The 23,619-nt window shown below is 39.2% G+C and overlaps 1 protein-coding gene across 1 annotated transcript in view; it reads left to right on the top strand.

The window, feature by feature from the left end:
• The window catches only part of PDE11A (phosphodiesterase 11A), a gene marked incomplete at both ends in the record, with an annotated part of 55,368 nt that extends 32,112 nt beyond the window's left edge, over window positions 1-23,256 (top strand). The window contains 7 exons of the mRNA XM_009697795.1: window positions 6,092-6,238; window positions 6,344-6,451; window positions 11,657-11,766; window positions 14,760-14,850; window positions 17,965-18,065; window positions 21,750-21,827; window positions 23,193-23,256. Of these exons, the coding sequence (XP_009696097.1) occupies window positions 6,092-6,238; window positions 6,344-6,451; window positions 11,657-11,766; window positions 14,760-14,850; window positions 17,965-18,065; window positions 21,750-21,827; window positions 23,193-23,256 (699 nt within the window). The remainder of the gene's footprint in view (window positions 1-6,091; window positions 6,239-6,343; window positions 6,452-11,656; window positions 11,767-14,759; window positions 14,851-17,964; window positions 18,066-21,749; window positions 21,828-23,192) is intronic.
• Between the last annotated feature and the right edge of the window lie 363 nt (window positions 23,257-23,619).

Genomic DNA, 23,619 nt, shown 5'->3' on the forward strand with positions numbered 1-23,619 from the left:
CATTAAAATGTCCCTGAGCTGAAACATTTGATTCTTTCTCCTTTGGAGAGAGTAAGAAGCGTGTCAGACTGCACCATAACAGGTTTTGGTCTTCCATGGCTACGAAGAAGTGCAAAATTTGTCCACTACTGCTAATAACTGACTATAAAGATACCTTTTAAAAGATGCCTGAAGCTATAAATATAAGCAAGTATTTTAGAGGCCTTTATACATGAAAAGAACCCTTTACAAATAAAATTCTTTGCTATCAGAAAATACTGCTTCTGATATGGCTTGATAGAAGATGAAGTGAGAGAGAAAGAAAGCATCGCATTTAAATATTCTCCACTTCGATGCTTTCTGTGCAGGTTTTGATGATCATCCTTTAAGGCTTTTCAGTTCCTAATCTTCTGAGAGAGATTCTAGGTGAAGATATACTTGAAAGGGTAGTCTTACTTTTTTGTGTATGTCATGTTGTCTGAAGCTCAAGTTTCACTGTAGGGTATAAATGAGATCAGATCCTGACCCACTATTGAGATAGTACAGGGACTCCTGGCTCAAGCAGTGCCTCTGGGAGTTGAGAGATACACCATGTTGTTTTGTCATTCTTTTGCTACACTGGGACATGTATTTCATGGGATATCTTTATATGTGTTACATACATATAACGAGTCTCTTGTTACTTTTTTTTCCATCAGTCTGGCAGTACTTTCTGGTGAGGAAACCTTGCTAAGCATTCCACATGGGCTATATAAAAAGTAGACTATATTCAGTAGTGGAAGTTGTTACAGAATAGTTCTGATATCGCATGGGAAAGAACCTGAGCATACCAAATGGCAGAACGTGCTATTTTTTTTTTTTAACAAAGCCATACTAATACACTTATCAGTAGGTTTCAAAATGCTTTCCTTGCATGATAAATACTGATGTCTCATCCACAGAGGTAGTAAAACTGAAGTACAGAGGGTTTAAGCTGACACAGCAAAGTAGGATTTCAGTCCAGTGTTTTCTATGTTTAGCTGGACTGCTTCCATCGTAGTGAATTTTGGTAGTTTTACAAGGAGAAAGGATGCTTTCTGAAGAACTTGCCAGTTTCCTTACATCTGATTTTATCACATTATCAAATATGGATATAGAAGATCACAAAGAATATGCTATTAGATGACTTAGTGCAAAATCATTTAGCAAGCCTTCCCCAACTACCTGTGGAATGATAATTTTGTCCCGTGTTCTTAGTATCAAATGAGATCAAAAACTGTGTTTTCATATAACGTGAAATGCTGAATGAAGTTATTGCGATCAGACCCTTGAGCTGCAGGTATCTTCTGTTTGTGAAACTCCTTAAGCTGCCTCTTAGTGTGTGCCAATTTGTAGGAAATAAGGACGGAATAAGAGGGTTATGGCAAGATGGGATAAAAATGTAATCAACACCTTGAACTTGCCCTCTCCACCACTGACCCAGACTGTCTTATAGCCAAATTCTGCTATAGGATATTATTAAATATCTAAATTGTTATTTCATATTTGTTCCTGACATGATAGAGTTTTTTCCCTAAAGGAATTATCTTCCTCTGACCATTTTTTGTGCTGGCAGCATATGACCTGTCTGCTGGTCTCCACTGGCAGTACATCTGACAAGCTGGAATGAGAAGACTTTAGCTTAGTATAGCTTTCACAGACTGAAAACTAGACTTCTGACTCAGACAGGAAGTTTGGTTTGTAAAACTGTGTGGGTCATTAGGGAAATCCATAAAGGTTCTTCCCTGTTTGGAACGACTGATAATGTGTTTCCAGGTCCTAAAACAGCAAAACACCTATCATGAACATACAGCAGCTATCACACCTACAAGTTATTCAGGACCTCCAAGGGATCATTCTTGTACTATTTATAACTATAAACTGACTTAAAGTTAATTTGTAAGAGGGCATTTAATGGTATGCTTTGCATATGTTTTCTCAATAGCAGTATTGGCCATCATGAAGGTACTAATGTGGTATATGACAGAAAATGGAGGTAGGATTAAAAGGAAAACAATTTGCAGTAGCATTAACTGAACTAATGTAAAACCTGTCTCATTCAGGAAATATGTGCAGTACGAGCAGCAGAAGTCTCCTCTCTTGCTTGTGTTGATTGATTGTGATCATTTCGTTCAGTCCTTACAGCGAGAATGTTGTAAAATGCTCTTGTCTATATGTGTGTACATGTTATACTGCGTTTTTCTGACATACATTTACACATGAACATATACTGCCTAGAAGAAAAAACAAGTATGAATGCTTATCTTTATTGTTATCTAGTTGCGTGCTAGAAACCATTTTATATAGCGTATGTTTTACACACACTTCTAAAACCATGAAATAGTTGTCTTCAGCAGTACTAAGGTGTAAGCATCAAATAGTCGCTTTTATTTCAAGTATTTAGCCTTACAAAGTTTCCATAAAACTTTGACTCCTAAAGTTTTCCTTCTTACGTTTTGTTCATCCACGGCAGCCCAAAGGCTTATTAATACCGAACCAGAAACATTATATTTCTATTCCCATGGGCTGTCTTTTATAGTGGCCAGAATTGGGACTTTATTGTCAGTAGAAGCCGCTTTGGTGTTCCATGTATTTGGAAGTACGATGGTTGTTAATGATATATGGCCCTTTGGCGATGGCTGATGAAAGGCAAGGCTCAATCAGTCACTCATCTCCTAGCTGTTCGCATATCCCAAGTAGACTGTGAAGCAATTTACATGATAGCAAAGAGCAATGAGGAAGGGAGAATCTGTCTCCAATCCTGAACCGAGTACAAAGGTGCTTTTCCTCTTTCCTGTATCTGTCCCACCCCATCCCACGCACATCTGAGTATTGGAGTAGCCACAGACCTTGTCTTTATGCTCTCATTCAGGGGCATGACATCCTCTTTTTCAAGCTGCCTACCAGTGGTGACAGTTTCCCAGTCTGGTAATTGCCAAGTTCGTACTTTATTGGGCAAGACCAGTTGCCTTCGATGTGTTAAGCCTGACTTGTGTTCATGGTTCCTTTCAAGACAAATTTTTGCTTTAGTATCCAGAGGGTATAGAGACGTGACCAGTGGAGACACATCCGGCTTTAATTTACCATAAGCTCACAGAAGAGTCGTGTGAATTTTTCTCAAGGATGAAAAGCGTTGAAATTACTTGGTCTGCAGGGTAAAAAGACTTCAGAGTATAATGTTCGTAATTGTTTTTAAAAAGGGGAAATTCAACTTCAAAATGTTCAAAAGGAAGCAGGCCTTTTAAGTGATTGTAAATCCCTGGGGTGCTTTAAAAAATAATTTCACTGTAACTTGAATTTTAATTGCCTGCCCCTTCCTCTTATTGTCATGGTACTTTCATCCCCTCTGTTTTCCTGGAAGAGAGTGTTGTTATTGCTGTTTATTTTAAGAAATCCAGTGGAATTTGTCCTGCAGTGCAGCAAAATGTTAGGGATGGATATATTTTAATATTCTATATTATGAATATTTTTATATCTTTGTAATTAAAAAAATGAAGTTTTAATGACTGCTCTCCTATAAACCCTGGACTGCTGCATTTCCAGCACAAGAAGTTGAGGACAACAATGCCAGGTGCAGCCAGAATATTGCTGCAGCCCCACCAACATATCATTTTTTTAACATTATTCAAATTAGTCTCAACACTCATAATTCTGATGTTTCCTTTATTGCTGTTGTAAAGCAAATGGTTCTTTTATACAAATGTTATCTCCTGGCTATTAATTCAGCAGTTATTTTGGATTATGGCACTCCTGTTAAATTCAGGAATGTAAAAACCTCATAAATATTTAAAAGTTTCAGACTGACATGGGAAGAAATTGTTTTTGACTTGCTTTGTTAATATTCTGTTGTTCAGTTTGTAATAGATTTGGAATATATTGTTATTTCTCCACTGTTCGACAAAGGGAAAAACAATTGTAGTTGAGCAACTGCTTCAAGTGTTCTCCCTTGAATTGTAACAGGCTGGTAAAAGGAAAATATCTGTTTTCCTTTAAGAGGACGAAAAATGTGAAAATTTTAATCAGAGCCCACTTCAAAGTTAATGAAAATACAGCAGTAGGTTTGTAAAGATAGTTTCAATAAAACAATTTCAAATAGGTCTACTTACAATCAAGTGCTTCTCTTTCAGTATCTTTGTTATTTAAACTTCTCTCTAAGGAACAAATGAGTAAGATGGACGAATGTTTCTTTCCTCAGAGACATTTTATAGGGAGTGCATTTACTATGCACTGAGCATATTCATAGTCTAAATATTAGCATGCAAATTGAGGATCCCCCAAAGCTCTGAAGAATAACTGAATGATAAAACAAGTCACAATTTTTGTAAGACGACTGAAGATCTGGACAGCATAATCTCTGGGCCAGCATTGCTGTTTCACATCTAACTGTATTTTCTTTCTTTCTTTACCTCAGAAGTAAATACATAGCTTTTCAGCCAAATCTTACAGGGTGATAAGATGTAACTCCTGTTGGGGTCTTATAGAAGCATTTCAAATGTTTCGGTAATTATTCAAAAGAAGATGCTGAATTGATTCAACTTAGATAAGTACGCTAGCAGACAAAGTTAAGTATGCAGTTAACAGAGCTTACATCTCTGCCTGCGTGCTTGCCCCAGAGGTTCTTCAGCTGTGTCCTGGGATGACCTTTGACTTGATGGGTTTACTGTATTTCCTATGTCAGTTAACCTCACTGGCATAATGCCTGACTTTTTGTGGTATTGGCATGCTTTACTGGGTGCTGAACTGAAAAGACTTTTATTCTAGCTAGCAAATACGTTAACACTGCAATGTTAATACTATGTTATGGCAGGTTTACACCATCTTCTCTTACACGGTGTAGCTGAACTAGCTTAATCTCTGCATAAAGTAATTATCAAGTTTGCACTTTCCCTTTGACCAGAAAAAACTTTTTACCTGTCAGTAACTTGTAGTTAGGGTGCAATATTTCAAAACACAAGTTTTCAAAAAGGAAACCATAAGGTGGTCACATAGAAGCTGTAACTGTGAAGGTGAACTTACAGTTGCATGAACAAATTGGTGTTTTATGCAAGTGAGTAGCTGGATGTGCCACGCCAGCTGAGTCCATGCGATTTTAACTAATTCAGCACGGTCCAGTTCATGGCCTGTGGGCTGGATCCAGCCGCTTCGTGAGGTTTCTACCTGACCCATCACCTTCTCACTGCGGGAGGCGGGGAGCAGATGCTCCTTTAGCAGATGCAGCCTCTTCCACATGCCCTCTAGGGAGATGAGTGGCAAATCCGAAGGGGCATAAGGAAGGGCAGACAAGGCCCTGAGGGTCCTCAGCACCTCTGCCTGGCTCCGGCAAGTGCTGCCGCTGCGCCAGCCACAGCACATCTGTGTGTGCAACGGTGTGCATCAGCCGGTCCTGCACACTCATTCTTATGTTCTTGAGTGCATGAAAAGCTCGTTCCTTTATCACAAACAGAACAAAAGTCTGCTGTTACATGGACAAAGCAAAACGTAAGGCTTTTGCTGTTGTTTATGAACTTACTACATAATCAGCATGTTGAAAATTATTTTTATTTTACTTTGAAAAGTACTTCTGCTAGGCAATTCTTGTATTACTCTTTTTGTTCTATGAATGTGTAACGAACAGCATAAAGCAAAGGGCACTTGTATGCTTATGAATGTAAAGACATTTGGATGAAGAAATTCTGCAGAGCAGTATATTTACTTTGCATTTCTGAATGGTAGAAATTAAAATTCCCAGCTGCTGGATGTCCAGATGTTTCTTGCATTATGGCATTGTAATTTGCATTGGAATATACTGTGTTACTGCAGTAGCTGTAAAGTGGTCAGCTCTCGCAGTCTAAATGCTATATGCTGGCTCCAGTTGGGGTGGTGAGCGTATTTCCTGCTCATACCAGGTTCTTCTCTTTCCCAGTGTTTCCCCACTCTCTTAGCTTGACACGTCTGTATTTCTCAGATGAACACTTTTATTGCTCAGCATTCAAATCAAGCAGGGGATATATTGGCAGGTCAGAACTGATGTATGGATGGTTTCTTGTAAGAGTGACACAGAAAAAACACCCCAAGTTTTGAATCAGAAGTTTCCCTTTCCCTTTGGCATTTTCAGGCAGCAAACATCCCTCTGGTGTCAGAGCTTGGCATTGATGATATCCATTTTGATGACTTCTCGCTTGATGTGGATGCCATGATTACTGCAGCCCTGCGGATGTTCATGGAACTTGGAATGGTTCAGAAATTTAAAATTGACTACGAGGTAACCATCTGCGCTGCAGAGATATCTGCTGCTTTTGTCTTGGCACTGCTCAGTCCATTTGTACACGTTTAGTGGCCCTGATACAATTTGTACTTTTCATTTCAGACGCTGTGTAGGTGGCTTTTGACAGTTAGGAAGAATTATCGAATGGTTTTGTATCACAACTGGAGGCATGCTTTCAACGTCTGCCAGCTAATGTTTGCCATGTTAACTGTAAGTATCCAGCCACAGACATAATCCCGTAAGAGCTTTTACTGCCACGTTGCCTTACCTGTCTAAACATTTTCCAACGTTTTATTTCTTTTCTAGTTATTAAGATACTCATTCATTTCCAAGTTACTCAATTTAAGGCGGGGTGTATTTGGCAAAACCTTATAGTGTTTTAGTGGCAATGATATCACAGGCATATTGAAGTGACTGAAAACAGGTGGCAGTCTTGGAGTGAGCTTGTTATTGTGGATCTTGATCTTACAAAAATGCTTTTCTTTTGGAACTCTTTGATTTGACATTTATTTCAGACTCTTAAATTGGGAAGTGCAAAACCAAGGAAGATTAGAATGCCAGAAGTATTTTTTATGTTGATATTTATTACCTTCTTATCTAGCTTCATCTAAATAGTTGTAGAAGGTATTGCGTTAAAACATTTTAAGGTTATCTTCCAACATAGTGATCTAAGCGAATCTTGTATCTCCATCGGACACTGTAACACTTCTGGGTTTTATTAACGTGCATCTCCATCAGGACCTGTAACTCCTTTCAGCATACAAGTAAATTCTGTTGAAAATACCTCTGCTCTTACTCGCTCGCTCTCCCTACCCCACAGCAACCTCCCTGCATGAAATAATCCATGTTTGGCTAGTGGATTCTTGTAAATGTATCAATAAAAAGCTTGGTGGTCCTGGATGTTTAATGTTCTGGTTAATACAGCAAAAGAGAAGCATCACGTCTGTATGCACGCAACACTTCACACTGTACTTTACATTTTGGGTTTGCCTTATCTCCAGATAAAAATAAGAATTCAAGTTTTTCCATTTCTAATTCATGTTCAGTTTTAATGGCCAGTGTCATCTATTGTGAACCTTGAAGTGGCCATATTAATAACATTTGTGCAAGTATTTCTTTATCTGGGATATCATGTGCTTGTCCCTTAATTTTTAATCACTGAACGTTTATGTTTTCGTTGCTGGCTGGTCTCTGCAGCGTGGTTAGCGTTTGGACCCTGTCCATAGGGGGGGGACTCTGCAGCCTGTGCCATTCAGAGCACACGCCAGCACCGTGTTACGTGGGCTTGAGACAGTCGGCGGCCTGTGTCCTGCTCACAGGGCACAGCTGTCTTGTGCGTGGGTTCCCAGCTGTCCTCCTCCGTTTGGCATTGTCTCTGTGGCAGAATTTTGTGTGTCGGGTGAGGAAAAAAAGTGTATGACGTTCCCTAGGAAGTAGATGTTGGTCCATCCCAGCTATGTGGGTTTGTTTCTGTAAGTATTTACGGAGGCGTAGCAAAGTTGTCCTGCACACCATGAGACAGAGGAAATGGAGATGTTCAATAAGAGAAAGGCCACCTCTTCTTCTGGGCGTGAGGCTGTTCAGCTGAGCAGAATTAACGTAGTTTCAGCAGGCACTTTCTGATGATCACTAATGAAATCTTGCGGTCATGTGTGGGCATCGGTCGTTTTTAAAGTTTTGAAAACTTGACGTGCTTTTTTTTTTTCTCTTCAGTTTCCTCTTCAGAGGAAAAGCTCTTTACTCTGAGGGGTAAGGGCAAAGTCGGGCAGCACCGTTCAGCTGGGAGTTAATTAATTCCTTCCAAGCGCTGCCAGGGGGTGGGGAGCCCTCCGACCTCAGCCGTGAGGACCTCTAGGTGGAGCTCCGAGGCCGGGCTTTGGGCAGGCTGGGCTTTCGGTGGGAAGCGCTGTCTCCCACCAGGCATCTCCATCTCAGGTAGTGGCCACTGCGTTGGCAGCCAGCAGGGAGAAAGCAGATCACTGCTGCTTCAACGGCCGCCAGCGAGCCTGCGAGGGCTCAACCATGAACTGCTTTGACCGTGGTTCTCAAAGCATAATTTCAGGATCCTTTTAGCAGTCAACACAGGGATGCAACTGTCTGTGGGAGGTGATCCGTGATTTTCAAGCCAAGCTCATTTCATTGCCCACGCTCCTTGTCATAAACCCGACCAGCAGTTCCATGTGCAGGAGGGCTTGGATGCCTGTGCCCACAGCACTGGACTCACCGCGCGTCCCACCCTGCTTCGCTGTGGCTCTGGCTGAGAATTGATTAATTTCAGGTGTATGATCTGCTTGGGTTGCTCTCCCGTTCAGACAGAAAGACTGATCTTGTGAAAAAAGACACAGAAGAGAGAGTCGAGAGATTAGTAATAGCAGAAGGCTTGCTCTTACTGCATTTGTCTTGGGGGAACAGTCTGAGTTAGTATGTGTCTCGTTTTTTCACTTGCAAAAAGGGGAAAATTCTTTGACCATCAGAGAGGAGCTCTGATGGTCAAAAAGGCACTGCTTTGTGCAGTTATTGCACCCTATTCCTGATTTCTCCATGTCAGTCAGCAATATTGACTGCACCACAAATATAAACCAATAGGTCTATTTCAGGGCATTTTCAGGTAGACTTACCTTAGCGTAGTAATGTCTAATGTGTAATGCGGTAGCCTCTGCCAGCCCGACTGTGCTTCCACTGAATGCAGAAGGAAAATTCAGCTGGATTGAACAAGCCAAACGACAGAAATTCAACAAAGCTTAACCCAGTTGTTTCACTCCTGGGTCAGCCTTCTGCATATCTAAGGTATGTTCCTGTATATCTAAGTATGTATTTTCTCTCTCCTGTTAGACACCAAACAATTATAAGCCCAGTCCTGTGAGTCATACTTCTGTATTTCAGACTCGCCCAAATATTCTGAAGACAAGCACTGAAGCAAGACTGCTCCTGCAAGTTAAGGATGTCACATGAGTAAACCGCAGGATCGAGCCCAGGCTTCATTATCAATGCTTTTGCCTAACACAGTTCACATTGATACTTATTTCAAAAATGAACAAGTAAGCAATACAAAATTAAAATCCCATCTGGTGTGCTAATAACAAAACATATAAATGTGGGCCAAGGTATAATGAATGCAATTCATTTCCTCCCGTGAAAGAATGACCTCCATAACTCACTGGAGACTCTGCCACTCATGAGTTATGGGTCATTCCTTTCCCAGTGAAAATAAATTTTGCTGCACTGTCGTCTATAGCCATGTATTTTTTTCTCTCTGTATAAATTCAAAAAATGGGGAAATGTAATCCTCTATTTTCTTGCATTATGTTCAAAGCAGATATCCCCTTACCGTAACATTGTTTTAAATCAAATGTTTCTAAATAAGTGAGATATGCTATATTTCTCTCATATACTCAATTACAAGACTTTTGATTAAATAAAATGTTGCATTTATTTTTGAGATATTGCTACTGTTAATAAATTCCTTAATCATCTTTCCTGCATTTGCAATACAGGTTGAATCCTTGAGTTTAATCAAAGCTTGTGTTATGCGAAAGAATATTTATTACAGCATCCATTTTATATTATAAAACTTCTATTTTAAGTTCTTTTAACTTAGCCATGAATGATTCTCTCTAGATTGAAATTTGACATGTGGCATGTTGTCAGTTACAAACCTGGTTTTTAATCCCTTTTTTAAAAAATAGACCTTGATTATTATTTGTTATTTAAGAGCAACGTTTAAAAAAAAAAGAAGAGAAGACACGAAGACACTATTTTTAGAGAATTTCCTCTGCCTGGATAGCTGTTAGTGAAACTAAAAAAAGCAGTGCCACTAGAAGTCAGGAGAATCTCTTTCACAATATTCAAGTTACTCTCTACACCACTAGATTCTACACGAAAGGAATCTTTTTTCCTCATATTTGATCATCTTTTCTGATACGTAAACTTTGAGCACAATTATAAAGCTTTTGTAGCAATTCCTGCACTTCCTCAATTCCACTGAAATGCATTCCTGAGCACCTGGGGGAGTTTGGCTCCCTGTACTGCCTAAATATTAACTGCGACCACATTTCAGACTATGAAAACAGAGACTATTTGGATTTGAATGTGCATTTATTTAAGTAGAATTTGTGGTCTTCAGGGTGAATAGCAGAGTTTTCACATAGTATTGCAGCAATTGACTGGCATTTCTGAGTGGGCTCAGATAAGGACATCAAGTCTCACTGGTGTTCACTGTCTTTGTATCACTTAACCCTCTTCTTGCCACCGGGTGAAACCATGCCCCATTGAAAATCAATGGAATTCAGGGTTTCTTACACACTGTTAGTGTTCAGCCTTGGTTTGGTCCTCCAATATAAATGTCTTTTATATTCCTTTTATATAATTTCCTTTCATACTAACTAGATCGTGTGGTTAATTGAGGAGTGTCGTTGGAGACTGGCACTGTGGAGAGGCAAGGGTTATGATTTTCCACCTCAGACAGTCATTTTTGCAGGTAATATGCCCTTAGGCCTCTGAAGAGTTGAAGAACCAGCTTGTTTCTGCCATGGGTAAGTTGCATAGCACCAAAGAGGTGGTGTCCCACACAACCTCCAGCACCTCCTCCAGACAGGATCTGTTCAGGATGCTTGAGGTTAGCAATGACAGTAGTGTTTCTTCTCTGACATGAGGCAGTTCAGGCAGGAAAACTGCTATGGCAAGTATCCATGTGGATAAGTATAGTGGCAAAAAATTGTTTCTAGGATCAGCTCCCCCATTCAGATGGGCGCATCTGGTCTGAGCTGTTTGTGGGGATTTTCAGTACATCAGTTTTCAAAATTCTCTCACAAATTCAAGTGGGCATCTGCAGCAGAAATATGCCATTTGAGACGTTTCCTCTTTAAATCATGCTGCTTCGTTTCATGTGTCCCAGATAACAAATCTCTTAATAGTTCATAACAGTTCCATAGAGTACATTTTAGCTGGCTTCTTTTATAGGTCTTTTGATTTAACATCTTGGCTATCTCTGAGAGGAAGGATTGACTAAGATGATCACCTCAGGATTGAAGAAATCTGTCTAAATACTTCTCTGAACACTAATTTCAAAATGGAATCAATTTTGTATTTCTCTGATATGAAATTCCAGTTCCTGTCTTAGTGTGTAGTTATTGGTGTTTGTTTTCAGCTCTTTTTGCCTTTAGTGCCTTCTGGGTAGTGGAGAAATGGCATGGTAGAAATGCAACAGAGATAATAACAGATCACTCCAAGGACGTTATCTATTCTGCTAACTATCTAATATACAGTAGGGAATATAATATGACAATAAAGCATTTATCTTCTCCTTACTGAAATGTTCATGGTGTCAAAACGATGTTGACTGTTGCTTGATGGACTAACATTACTTATCCCTTTTGCTACTGATAGTTACAGCTGCTATTTTTTTTCTGCTCTCAGACTGCAGGATTTCAGGAAATTCTAACTGAAATTGAAATTTTGGCTTTGATTGTGGGATGCTTATGTCATGACCTTGACCACAGGGGAACCAACAATGCCTTCCAAGCCAAGTAAGTTTTCTAATTCTTATTACTTTAATTTGTTTTTCTTCCACAAAAGAGCAAAAGGTGACCAGGATAAAGAACAAAGCATTAATTTCAGGCCTTCGAGGCAAAGGCCAAGTATTCTTACTCTTGTATATAGTGAAGGACTATCCATCTTTATAATTTTCTGTTCTTTTGGGTGTCCTTTGTATCAGGCTGCTGAACTGACACCGCATATTGAAACATGGTGCCAAAACTTGATGTTCTTTTCAGGCTTAGGTATTATTGATTCTGGTATTCAACCCAGGAAACACTGAAACTGTGTTATCTGGGTTGTTCTTGCTGGCTGGAATGCATGACATAAAAATCTTGTTCAACTATTAAGAAGAGAAGAAAATAGGTAAAACTGAAATAATGCTTTCACAAGAACTTTCACACCAGTATAGGCAAGCATACATAAAGTAAGTCCTAGCTTATGAAGTATGAAACCGTTGCCATTGTCCGTGCTGGAGCTCTGATGCATATCGTCTGCAGCTGAGTAGTTGCCTCACCACATACCCATCAGCTGTGGAGCTCACAGGATCCCTGGTCTGTAGAAATGCCTCCTCCCTGGCCTGCCCCACATGCCAGAGCACACAGAGCCTGTTCAGAGACATGCTGCACTGGGCAGGGGTGGGCTGGCCACCCACTGCAATGGTCAGTACCCACCAGAACATGACGCTGGATCTCAAAGGCAGATTCTTACATCACCTATGTGAAATCTTGCACTCTCGACTGTTTTCAGTTCTAAAAATGAATTTTATTTTCTTCAAAGTGCTTAGGACCTGATTCAGCAGCCCTGACTTGCATATATTTTTTCTGTCCAGGCTGTTGCCCTCAGACACAGTGAGGTAGAAGCAGGTTTGTGGAAGGTTTGAGGGTACTTCTTACTGTAGTGGTAAGGGAACTCCCTTGACTAAGGTCAAATTCTTTACAAAGTCTGTGTTCCCTGAGAACAGTGGGGGGACAACAGGAAACGTCCCCTGACAACATCTTGGCCAAGCTGTGAAATAAAGCTGTCAGATACAGAGACTCCTTCAAATCCCATGTTGTTTTCTCAACTCTGCAGGTCCTCTGCAGTCAGAATATGAGACCCTGAGGCTCTCTTGTCCTGCAGATCCCAGCATGCATTTGCAGCTTTGTCTGTTCTGCATTACTGCTAATCTTCCAGCGTGACGGGGAAGTGGTCAAATGGTTGTCCAAAGATATTTGAAAGACAGGGTGATGTTGTATTAGCCTGTTTTGTTCTACCTTTTGCAGAAATACTCTGCTGCAAAGTGTGCATGCACAGGCTGCTGCACTTCTGGGGACGAGTTGCCTCAGTGAACATCACTCAAACTGATGTTTCTGATACTCACTAAGCTGCCATTTCCTGAGCTATTGGTGTTGCTGTACCGTCTCAATGAAATGACAACACTGGATCTTCAGTTACCATAGCAAGGAAAATCAATTGCAGTGCTCAAAAGACAGAGCTCATGGTGCAAAGGTTACCAAGCACTGCTGGATGCGTTTTTGCAGCTGAGTCTTGAAGAGAATCAAAAAAGACGAGACAAATGGGAAGGAAGCTCAGCTGATTGATGTTTATGTTCCCAGTTTACAAAAACAAGACCCAAGATTTACATTCTGACCATTTTAGGCTCTGATTAAGTTAACCAATTCTCCACTGTAATATTGCCCAACATCTCTTGTGCAGAGGGATGGCTGAGTTAAAGGTAGAGGTTTCACCATTAGTCTGCTATCACTTATACTTGTTGTTTGACAACAGAATACAAAGAGGAGGCTACCATTTTACGGCTCCATAAAGAAATTGCTGAAGACATTTAACAAAAGACAAACATTATCATACATGTATAAAACAACCCTGAAAAGAGAAGCTGTAGTTTTCATAACAGCAGCTATGATTTATTCCTCTAACCTGACATAAATTTAAGCATCACGTTTTCCTATTTTATCTTCAGTGTTCAATACTGCTGCTCTGTGTGATGAAAGTTCAAGAGGTATATGATGGAGGCAATATCACAGTTGTCTGAAATTGCTCTGTTATATATCTCAACACCACATTCTCCTAGGGGTGATGTTTCCTGGACATCCTTCTCTCTCATATAGCTCCTTCTGATAATTAAATATCAGTATGGTGCCATTTTATAGTATGTGCTCTTAGGAGACTCTTTCTTTGTCTCTGGCATAATCTCTTATTCTCATTTCTTTGGAAAGAAAACCCATCTTGTCGCTTTAGGCTGGGTCCCAGAAGTGAAGGAACAGTGAACTATTCTGACAATCCAGTCTCGCACTCTGCACTTCCCAACAATTTGCAATTTTATAATTGTATTCTGTACATTTTTGTTCTTTAAACTTAGAAAACCCAGCTGGTCTGTGCATTTTGAAGCTAATTTTGGTTTAGATAATAAACATTATGAGAAAATACATTCTAAAGACACGCTAAACTTTACTTTTATATTCACTGCTCTTACTTGTGGCTTTTTGTTCACCTTAGTATTTTTTACGTGCATGATTTTACATACAGACAGAACCTCACTGCATTTGCAGTTGTTTTTTTGTTGTTGTCTTTTTTTTTTTTAAAGAGTTTGTAATCAGTCATTGTGTTTATATCTATTAAGAATTAAAACCAAAAAGTAGTAGCAGGACAGCTGGTCCTAGCTCAAGGACATTACTGTTTGTCTTTGCTGCACAGTGCTGCGCCTATGCTGTTGCATCACTGAGACACTTTGAAAGCTGCATTACAAAATTTCATGTAGTTCCAGGAAAATCTTTAGACAGCTGATGATATTTAGCAAAGTCTGGAACATAAATGCCTTGTATCTGGCTTTAAGTTAGTATTTTGATCTTGTCAACTGTCTTAAGTGTGGTTACTGAGGCAAAGAGGGAGAGTGTGGCTATGTGCTTTCGTTACTAAATTGTCTCTGAAACCTGCTTCGTAAGCAGATGAGCAGTATTTGTTGACTCCCCATGTTCTGTTTCAGGAGCGGATCAGCCTTAGCTCAGCTCTACGGCACCTCTGCTACCTTGGAGCACCACCATTTCAATCATGCTGTCATGATTCTCCAAAGTGAGGTACAAAAGCATTGCTATTAATCTCAGTGTAAGCTGTTGGGCAGTTTCAGCCAGAGAAAGGAAATACCACACATAGTACCTTTTTAATGCCCTCTCCTTGAGGAATTATTTATTGGTTACCACAAAGGTCACAACTAGCACAAAATTAAACAACTACAAATGCTGATCATAGAGCTCAGAGATTATATTTGTCTCAATCGGCTAGGGGCAAGGAGAACATATCCTAATCATATTGACAGTTTTTCTTAGTCTTCTTACGTGTATCCTGTGTAGTGGTTTATAGGTAGGCGAGAACAAGCTCTTGCCTTTCCCCACAGGTGATGTATTCAGAGTAGCACAGTCATCCTTTACTAGACCAATTTAATTTCTTCGACAGTCTTTCTGTAATCAGTATTTTTATGATGGTTTTGCATAATTTTACTAAATGAGGTGGTTTTAAAAAATTAATATCAGTAATATCATGCTGTCCAAAGTACACTAGTTGCTTTGCAGATACATACAAAGACATAGTTCTTACCTAGAATTTCTTATGCGTAACAGTATGCAGCATGCGCTACCCCAGAGATGTAGTAAGTGAGAAAAGTGGAAGGATGGACACACAATCCTTACAAAACAATGGATGTATTTTCTTCATTTACACAGATAGGTGGTTACAAAATGCATTCAGTATATATAAAACCAAAAATGTTCAAGCAACTCAATTGGAGACCATATGCTGATCTGCCGCAACTTTTGAAGAGCATCTGGGAATGTCCTCTGATCACAAATGGGAACAGGGTGATGGTTTTACCTCTGTGTACAGTGCCACAGAGATTAGTCATGGGACTGTGGCTTTACTGTTCAGTTTCTTCACACTATATTAAAAAAGTAGACATAGGAAAGGAGAGCACCAGCATGAGATTTAAACCGTTCAATCTGCTTAGCCTAGCCTAGCTTATCTAAAAGGTGAAAAGGTGATACTAGGAATTAAATGGCTCCTTATGCTACCAGGGAAAGGTGTAAGAAAAAGCAGCATTTGAAAGTTAAACAGACTGGTTCAGCATAGGAAAAAAGGAAAGGTTTTGGGGGTTTTTTGTTGGTTTTTTTTCTAGACCAATGAGACTGTTAGGCCTCTGGAACAAGTTTTCCTGGGAAACAGTGATTTCTCTAATTCCTGAAATCTTCATCATGACTGAATATCTCTCTGAAGACAGGCTCAAGACATGGACAACTCTGAAAGTTTATAGCTCATGTCACTCTAGATGCTTTTCTTTATCTTTTCCATCTTAAAAATAAAGAAATTTATGAAAACATACTTTTTTCCTTGGAAAATCTACTCCAGCTTCTTTCAGAGATGTAAAATATTACTTGAAATGCAAGTCCTCGCCTTTGATCATTCAGGCAGTTTCTTCTTCAGGTCCTCATTTCTAGACCAGAAAATTAATCCTGTGGGATTTTTATCCAACAGATGCTATTTGCTAATGGAATACAACACTCCTTAGTTTGGAATAAATGCAGATTTGGATCCTCCAATCTACTTAAAGATACACCAACTTTCACTGGCTGAGCACTTGGTCTCCTCTCTCAAATCAGCTGAAATTAGATTATATCCTGTCCACTGATGTTGATATTCTCGTCTCTCTTTGCTATCTAGAAGGAAAAACAGTATTTTGTATTACTTCTTTAGATTTTTATCATGTAGGACAAAGGAGCTACTTATCCTTTACTTTGACATGCTAACCTCAGTATAAGTGATCTTGAGCTTTGTAGTGATGTGGTTTTATACACCATGAAACAGGTCAGAAAGGCAACGGATATCATAGACAACTTGGTAAATAATCCCTGTTGTAAGAGCTGCTATTTTCCTGATACATTTTGCTTTATTTTCTTCTGAGTACTTTGGTTTTAAAATTGGTTTTCATAAATAAGCTTTAGATTCTCAAATCCTTCTCAATATTTAGCTGAAAAGAAATTATAATTTCATTGTCACAGAGAAGACCATTTTTTATGCATGGCAAAGTGTTTTTTCAGTCCACCAGTTAGCTGATCTATCAAAAAATACCATCTCTACCTCCAGACCATATCTTGTTTATGTCCTCAGACCATCATGGTTATAGCAATCCTGTTGCAGGAAGATTGTTGGGTTTAAGGGCATTTTAATATTCCTAAGCAGCAGATGGCAGTGCATACTGAATGTGTGCATTACAGTGCTAAACACCACCAAAATAAGGCTCTGTTTAGCAAGAACATCATTATTTCTATAGGTGATCAGGAAAAAAAAAAGTGTAGTACTTTTATTTATATTAATTTAATTATATGTGACTAATGTCACAAAGACCATTTCTTAAGCTTGCATTTAGAATTTTCCATTAATTTTGTTTCTTTCAGCTTATTTTCTCTAGGATTTCATAGAGGATTACGGGTTCTCTGTCCCTCTTAGTTTTCAGAAATTCAGTTACAAAAGAACTTTCCTGCTCTCAAACAGCAATATTAAATAATTTGTTTCCTTTCATTCTAGCCATAGAACACCTTTCAAATTCTTAATCCATCATCCCTTAAAAAGTAGCCTACTGGGCCTACAAAGGGTGTTCAAACCACATAAAGTTGCAGTTCTTTAGCCTGCATAGGCAATGCTTGTATACGCTGTAAGACAGCACAGTAATGGGCAGAGTGAGCAAAAGCGCTGTTTTGAAGGAAATCCTGATTTAGTGTCTTTGCTCTAAGAGCAGTTTGTGTGCCTGCAAGCAGCAGCACAGATAAATCTATTAGGAGCACAACTCAAAAGCTGCAACACAGAGCTTCCCAAAACATTTAATAAGAGGAAAGACTGAGATGTATCCATAGTTTTTCCCATAAACTGAGTCTATGCAGAGCCAGAGCCAAGAGTAAATCTTTCCTCAAGAGGCTATAATTTCAGCAGAGTTTAGAAAAACATACCAGGTACTTGATTACAATCGTCAACTCTTCCATCCCAATGTAATCTCAGCAGTATTAACATTATTATTTTGTCGTAGTTTTGCCATGAATCAGAAAAGGCCTCTGTTACAGGGAAACAGTAGACTTGAGAGTTAGGAAACCTTTTAAAAACCTGTATTGATTGCTAGCCTTTTACCTCTTTTATCTCTTTCATTACAGGGTCACAACATCTTTGCTAACTTGTCCTCTAAGGACTACAGTGACCTTATGCAGCTTCTAAAGCAATCGATATTGGCAACAGACCTCACTCTGTATTTTGAGTAAGTATTGGCATTTCTTGGATTTGACAAATGAAAATTCGAAGAACTTACTCTAATGACCTATTAAATACCAGAAAGGATATATAATATGAGAAATTAGTGTTTAGCTGTGATTGAAGAGATTTAGTCTAATACTTAGTATATCTTAGACTAATAGAAATATCTCAAGTGTCCAAGTAAGTTTTGCTTTAATGTGTAACATGTCTGTATCAACAAAAGGCAAGTGAAATCCTGGGCTTACACTTCAAAGCAATCCCAGGAATCAGTTTCAGTTCAGTCTCGTAATTCTTCTGTCCCTTCTGTGACCAAGTTTCCAGAAAACTTCAGGCAAAGCCTTTACGCTGAAATTGTTCAGCTATCTATATCAACATTGTATCTTTAACTGTTAATTGTAAAAATACTGACTGGGATGCTGCAATGTTTGCTTTGTCTTTTTTTTCCCTCAGTATTTGGTTACTGTGCCAAGGGCTGTTTCTAAACAGCACTGGCAGTAGACAGGCTGGTATTCTTTGTTTCCTGCAAGTCTGTTCTCAGAAAAGTTGTATTAAGAAAGAGTTTTAGTGAATAGTTTTATTACAAGTAACTTCTAAACATTAGTCTATGAAGAAATTTCTGCTTGCTGACATGAAAATCCTGAGCAGGACAAATAAACCCTTTTAAGCGTACTGGTTTTGAAGCTGCCCGTTAGGATTCCTTATTGTCTGGGGGGCTGGCATGACAGGGGAATCTGCTGACAGCTTTAAGTGAGATACAAGGACCACAGGGATGTGTCAGTACGAGTTCTCCTGTCTCACCGCAAATAACAAGTGCTGCAGAAATGTTTTGTGCTGTCGAGGAAGAGATGAGTGGCAGGAGCTGAGAGGGCAGCTGCCCTGGCACAGCCCCACATGCTCTCCCAGGCTGAGATCCTGCAGACCTTGGAAGAGTCAGAGAGGGCCACAGCAGTGCCTTAGGAGGGAATGCAGTCCAGACCCAGACGTGATGGACCTCTCTTCCCTGGCTGCCTTAGGTTCAAAAACTACATGATCAAGTTGTCTTTCTGGTTTTAATACAGAGAAGTAATGTCCAAAAAGGGACATCAGCTGAATTTCAAGATTATTCTTCCTTGCTTGCATAATTGATTTTTATGTGCTACATGAATCAGAAAACTTTTAGCAAATGATGCCTCTTTAATAAGAAGTCTGCAAAGAAATTATCTTTTCCTCTTGTGTTGTTATGATTCATTAATCAGGTAGTTGTTTTCCTACTTTTCTTCCAAAAATGCCTGAAAATCACTGTCTGGAAACGTTGATGATTTATACTTTTTAAAGCTACCCTATGTGAACAGGTGTTTCCACACAAGTATGTAACTTGTTTTTTCAGTTTGCTATGTCTTCAGTATTTTTGTAGAGAAGGAAATTCTCATGTCACTCTTCTTAGAATGCCTAAACGTAATGATCACGAAGTCCAGCTAACAAAACAGCAACAAAACTCCAGGCAGAGCAAGGCTTTATGACCTTCTCAAGACACTACTACTTTTCTACAAACAAACAAAAAGTTGACTTTCAGTGAAAGATCAGGCGTAAAATATACTTGATTTTAGTAGATAATTCTAGATAATGATGCTTGTAGATAATACAACAAGCAAAAGCATGGAACTAAAATTAAGTTTATGGAAATTCACTCAAATGATGTCTTGAGCCACTGGGCTGTAGAGAACTGGATCTGCTCTATACAGCAGGACAACTTTCCCTTCCAGGCAAAACACAATCAGAGCCAATGTTACTCAAAGACATTGCAGAATTGTTATCATTCTGTTTATTTCTGAAATCCTGGCATGTTATGTGCAAACCTCCTCATTTTGGATACCACGCATAAGCAATGAGTAGGAAACACTAAATTGTTTCCTTTCCTCAAGTTGACTCCTTCCCACACTAGAAATTCTCTGCTGAGTTGGACTACTACTTCTGCATCTATTTAAATGGATTTCAAAGAAAATTCGTATTTTAAAGTTTTCAGCTTAACATAAGGCCTTGAGACTCACATTTTCACGTACTGTTTATGGTTCTCTATATTTTAAATTTGAATGTTTGAGGTTTCTGGGATGTCATTGTCCTGATCTTTCAGCTTTAAACATTCTTGCCTGGGTTTTGTGCAGTAACATATGAATTGCCCAGAATATCCAATACTTCAAAATGAAATCATTACCAAATTTTACTTGTTAGACTGAGCACTGAAATACAGGATGCAAAAATCCACTGCATGCACTCTTAATAGAGTATGTAGTTGTTGATGATCTGCTCAGGATTAGGCTGGTTTAAGGTTAATGTGCCAACTACTCTTGTCCATTAAAATTTTCATCCTTGCAATACTTATTTGCAGTGGGACCATGATGCTATGACTTTGTGTGAAAGAACTGAATTCTGTTTTCTGCATGTGTGACTTTGCATTGTCCCAGCAAATTTTGTAACGTGAAACTCTTTTATATCTTATTTCGTTAAACATAAAAGATTAGATATCTTCACGTAGTCCTTGTATCTCCCTGTTCTAGTTGCTGTCATGAAATCCATTATAGAAAGGCCCTATGGTATGAGTGACTGGTCATACAATGCATGACAGTAAGGGACCAGAATAATGCAGTAAGTCCCACGTAAGATTCTGTCCATTGATCAAGGGCAATATTCCTGGAAGTGTGCATCTGCTTGTGTGTAAAACAGGAACTGGCTGCCATCAAGACTGTGCTTTCAATAACCACTGTTCAAAATTTCAGTCTAGCTGAAGTAAATGTGGAAAATACAAGACTTTGCAAACTCTCTTCTGTTGGGGAATCTAACCACATTTCCACTTGACAAAGAGATAGCACAGTCTCCTATGAGATGCGGCACTGGAGTGTCACTCAGAACATAGATATTTGCTTTCCAGCTTTGATGCTAATATGTTGTGTCACTCTGGGCAAGTTGCTCCATATTTTTGTACCTCAATTTCCAATATATCTGGGGCAGGATCTATTTCATATTACAGTCACACTGGGTGCAATAAGCTTGGAGTCTCAGTGCCATAAAAAATTACAGACTACGATGAGTCAGAATTTTGGTACTTAAAGGCACCAAACAAGCATGTCCTGGCTCATGTTTTGTCTATCTTTGAGGACATAGGCAAGATATTCCAGAAGACAAAGCATGAGACCAAGTAGGGAGACCTAGTTTCCAGTTAATAAGAACTACTAACTCAAGGCATCTGCAGCTTCTGTGTCTCACTGTTCTGTTCTGTGTGCTGGAAATAACAGGAATTGCACATCTCTGAAAAACCCTTCAGGGTATAGAAGTAAAAACCATTTTGCAAGGACAAGTAAAGAGAAGTGTGTATGTATTTCAGGGCTATTTCTATTGTCTGTCTGTCCACTGCTATAGTTGAATATTTCATGCTTCCATGGAAGACTGAATATTTCGGCACCATTTATTTCCTTATCTGCGGAGACTATAAATACAATATTGCTTTTACTAGGCAACTCTGACATTGATAACAGACATTTATAGAACACGTTCAGAAATTAGTATGTTTCGCTTAAATGGACTGTCAGTGTAACGACTTTAACAATAATACATGAGGTACAATGATTTCGTACCATCCAGATAGCTGTGTTTCTATTGCAGTGCTGCCCTGGAAGTGTCTTGTTTCCTTCTCTGACAATCTGTTTTGTTGCAGGAGAAGGACCGAGTTTTTTGAACTTGTCAGTAAAGGTGGTTATGATTGGAATATAAAAAAACACCGAGAAATATTTCGGTGAGCACTATTTCTTGCTTTCTGGTTATTTCAAAGTGTAGCCGTATTTGTTTAAGGAATTTCATGTATCACAGAGTGAATGCTTAGAGTAACAAGAGAAGGTTGCTTGTTTTAAAAATGCGACCTATGGTATGATTTCTAAACCTTACCAAACAGCAAGGTATAATCAGTGTGACCTCACCTTCTCCATTCCTGTTTCTGCCTTCACATTCCGTCATGTTTTCTTCCCTTTCTCCCAGCCTCACCACTTACCACTCAGCCCTTCCGCTCTTTCTCCAGAAAGCAGCAGTATTCTGCCTCAGGACACAACGATCTTTCTTGTCCATTTCCCCATTCCCTCCTCCTCTCAGCTGTTTTCTTTCACTGGCCATGCTTCTCTCTGCTCTTCTAGTCTGTACCTGGGAGTTTGCAGATACACGGTACTCTTCTAGCCCTCAGGAATGAGCTGAGCATGCATCCTATTGACAACCTCAGACATTGTGGGTAGTTTGAGTACACCACACTTTTGACACAATAAAATGTGTGCATTTGCATACGCATGCCTGATTATGTCTCATTTTATCTGAAATTCCATTAAAATTCTGTTTCCTTTTGGTCTTTTCACCAAAATATTGGCCATTTTCTATTTTCCATATCATTTCACCCAATCCTAATTTTAGATTCAGGCAATATATTCAGTGCTTCATTTTCAGTGCCCTTGTTCTTCATTTAAACTTTCTTAGACTTTTATCTGCATCATGTACTGTACATAAACGCTTTCTACAGCTGAGTGGTTTCTTCCTCCTAATGCATATAAAACATCGTTGTAGCTAGGTATTAAACTACAGTGGAACAGTATAGGTCATAGTAAATCTTAAATTTTTATTGTAGATGAGCAGTAGAAACTGCTTAAACAGTGTCTGGATGCCTCTTGTGATTATAGGTTCTCTTGCTACAGCAGTCACTTACAAATAGGCATATAAATTAATCCAGTTTGCAGGTGTTATTATGTAATAATACCCTTACTTATATCATGTGAAGCACATGCTTTCTAGTATATTACAGGTATTAATGTAAGTAGTGTTAGAAGTACTGCAAAATTAGCAGCTACTCCCTTGCAATATCATTTCTTTTCTAGTGTGCAATGCACAATACCAAAATTCATCATCTGATGACCCGCAACACATTAGGCTTCTTAGGCACAATTGTGATGTAAAAGCCATGCTGATGGCTGAGGTTTCAAACATGTCATTCTTTTCAGGAGGAAAAGAAGGTGCCAGGGCTGACATTTTATATATGTATTATTTATTTATGCATCCAGAGCAGAGTTGTTTAGAAATCCAACAAAGGTTGATTCAGCTTGTATTGTTCATTTCTGTTTTTCAGATCAATGCTAATGACAGCCTGTGACCTTGGAGCTGTGACCAAACCGTGGGAGATTTCAAGACAGGCAAGTCATGATTAATAGCAGGGCTGGGAGGAGGCGGGACTGGTGGGACAATATTCCCAGGGCCCTGGCTTACAAAGGACCAAAACTGGAATCAATTTACAGCGGTATTAATGCTGTAAAAAAATAGCAGGGGGTTTCTGCAAGAAATGGTTTACTGCATAATCTTTCCATGTACACATGCTGGTGAGCAGCATGTAGGTACCTGAAGAGAGCTGGCTTTACAACCTCCCCTCTTATTAACCTTTTAAATCCATATCAAAAAATGGATGGATTAAACAAAAAAAGCATTAGCCACATGCAGCTGCGCTTACTTGTTTTGTCCCAAAGTTTTCCTTGGCAGTGGCAGAATCTTCCCTAAATCAA

The sequence above is a fragment of the Cariama cristata genome, unplaced genomic scaffold (genome assembly GCF_000690535.1).
Source record: "Cariama cristata isolate BGI_N322 unplaced genomic scaffold, ASM69053v1 scaffold12503, whole genome shotgun sequence".
Lineage (NCBI taxonomy): Eukaryota > Metazoa > Chordata > Aves > Cariamiformes > Cariamidae > Cariama > Cariama cristata.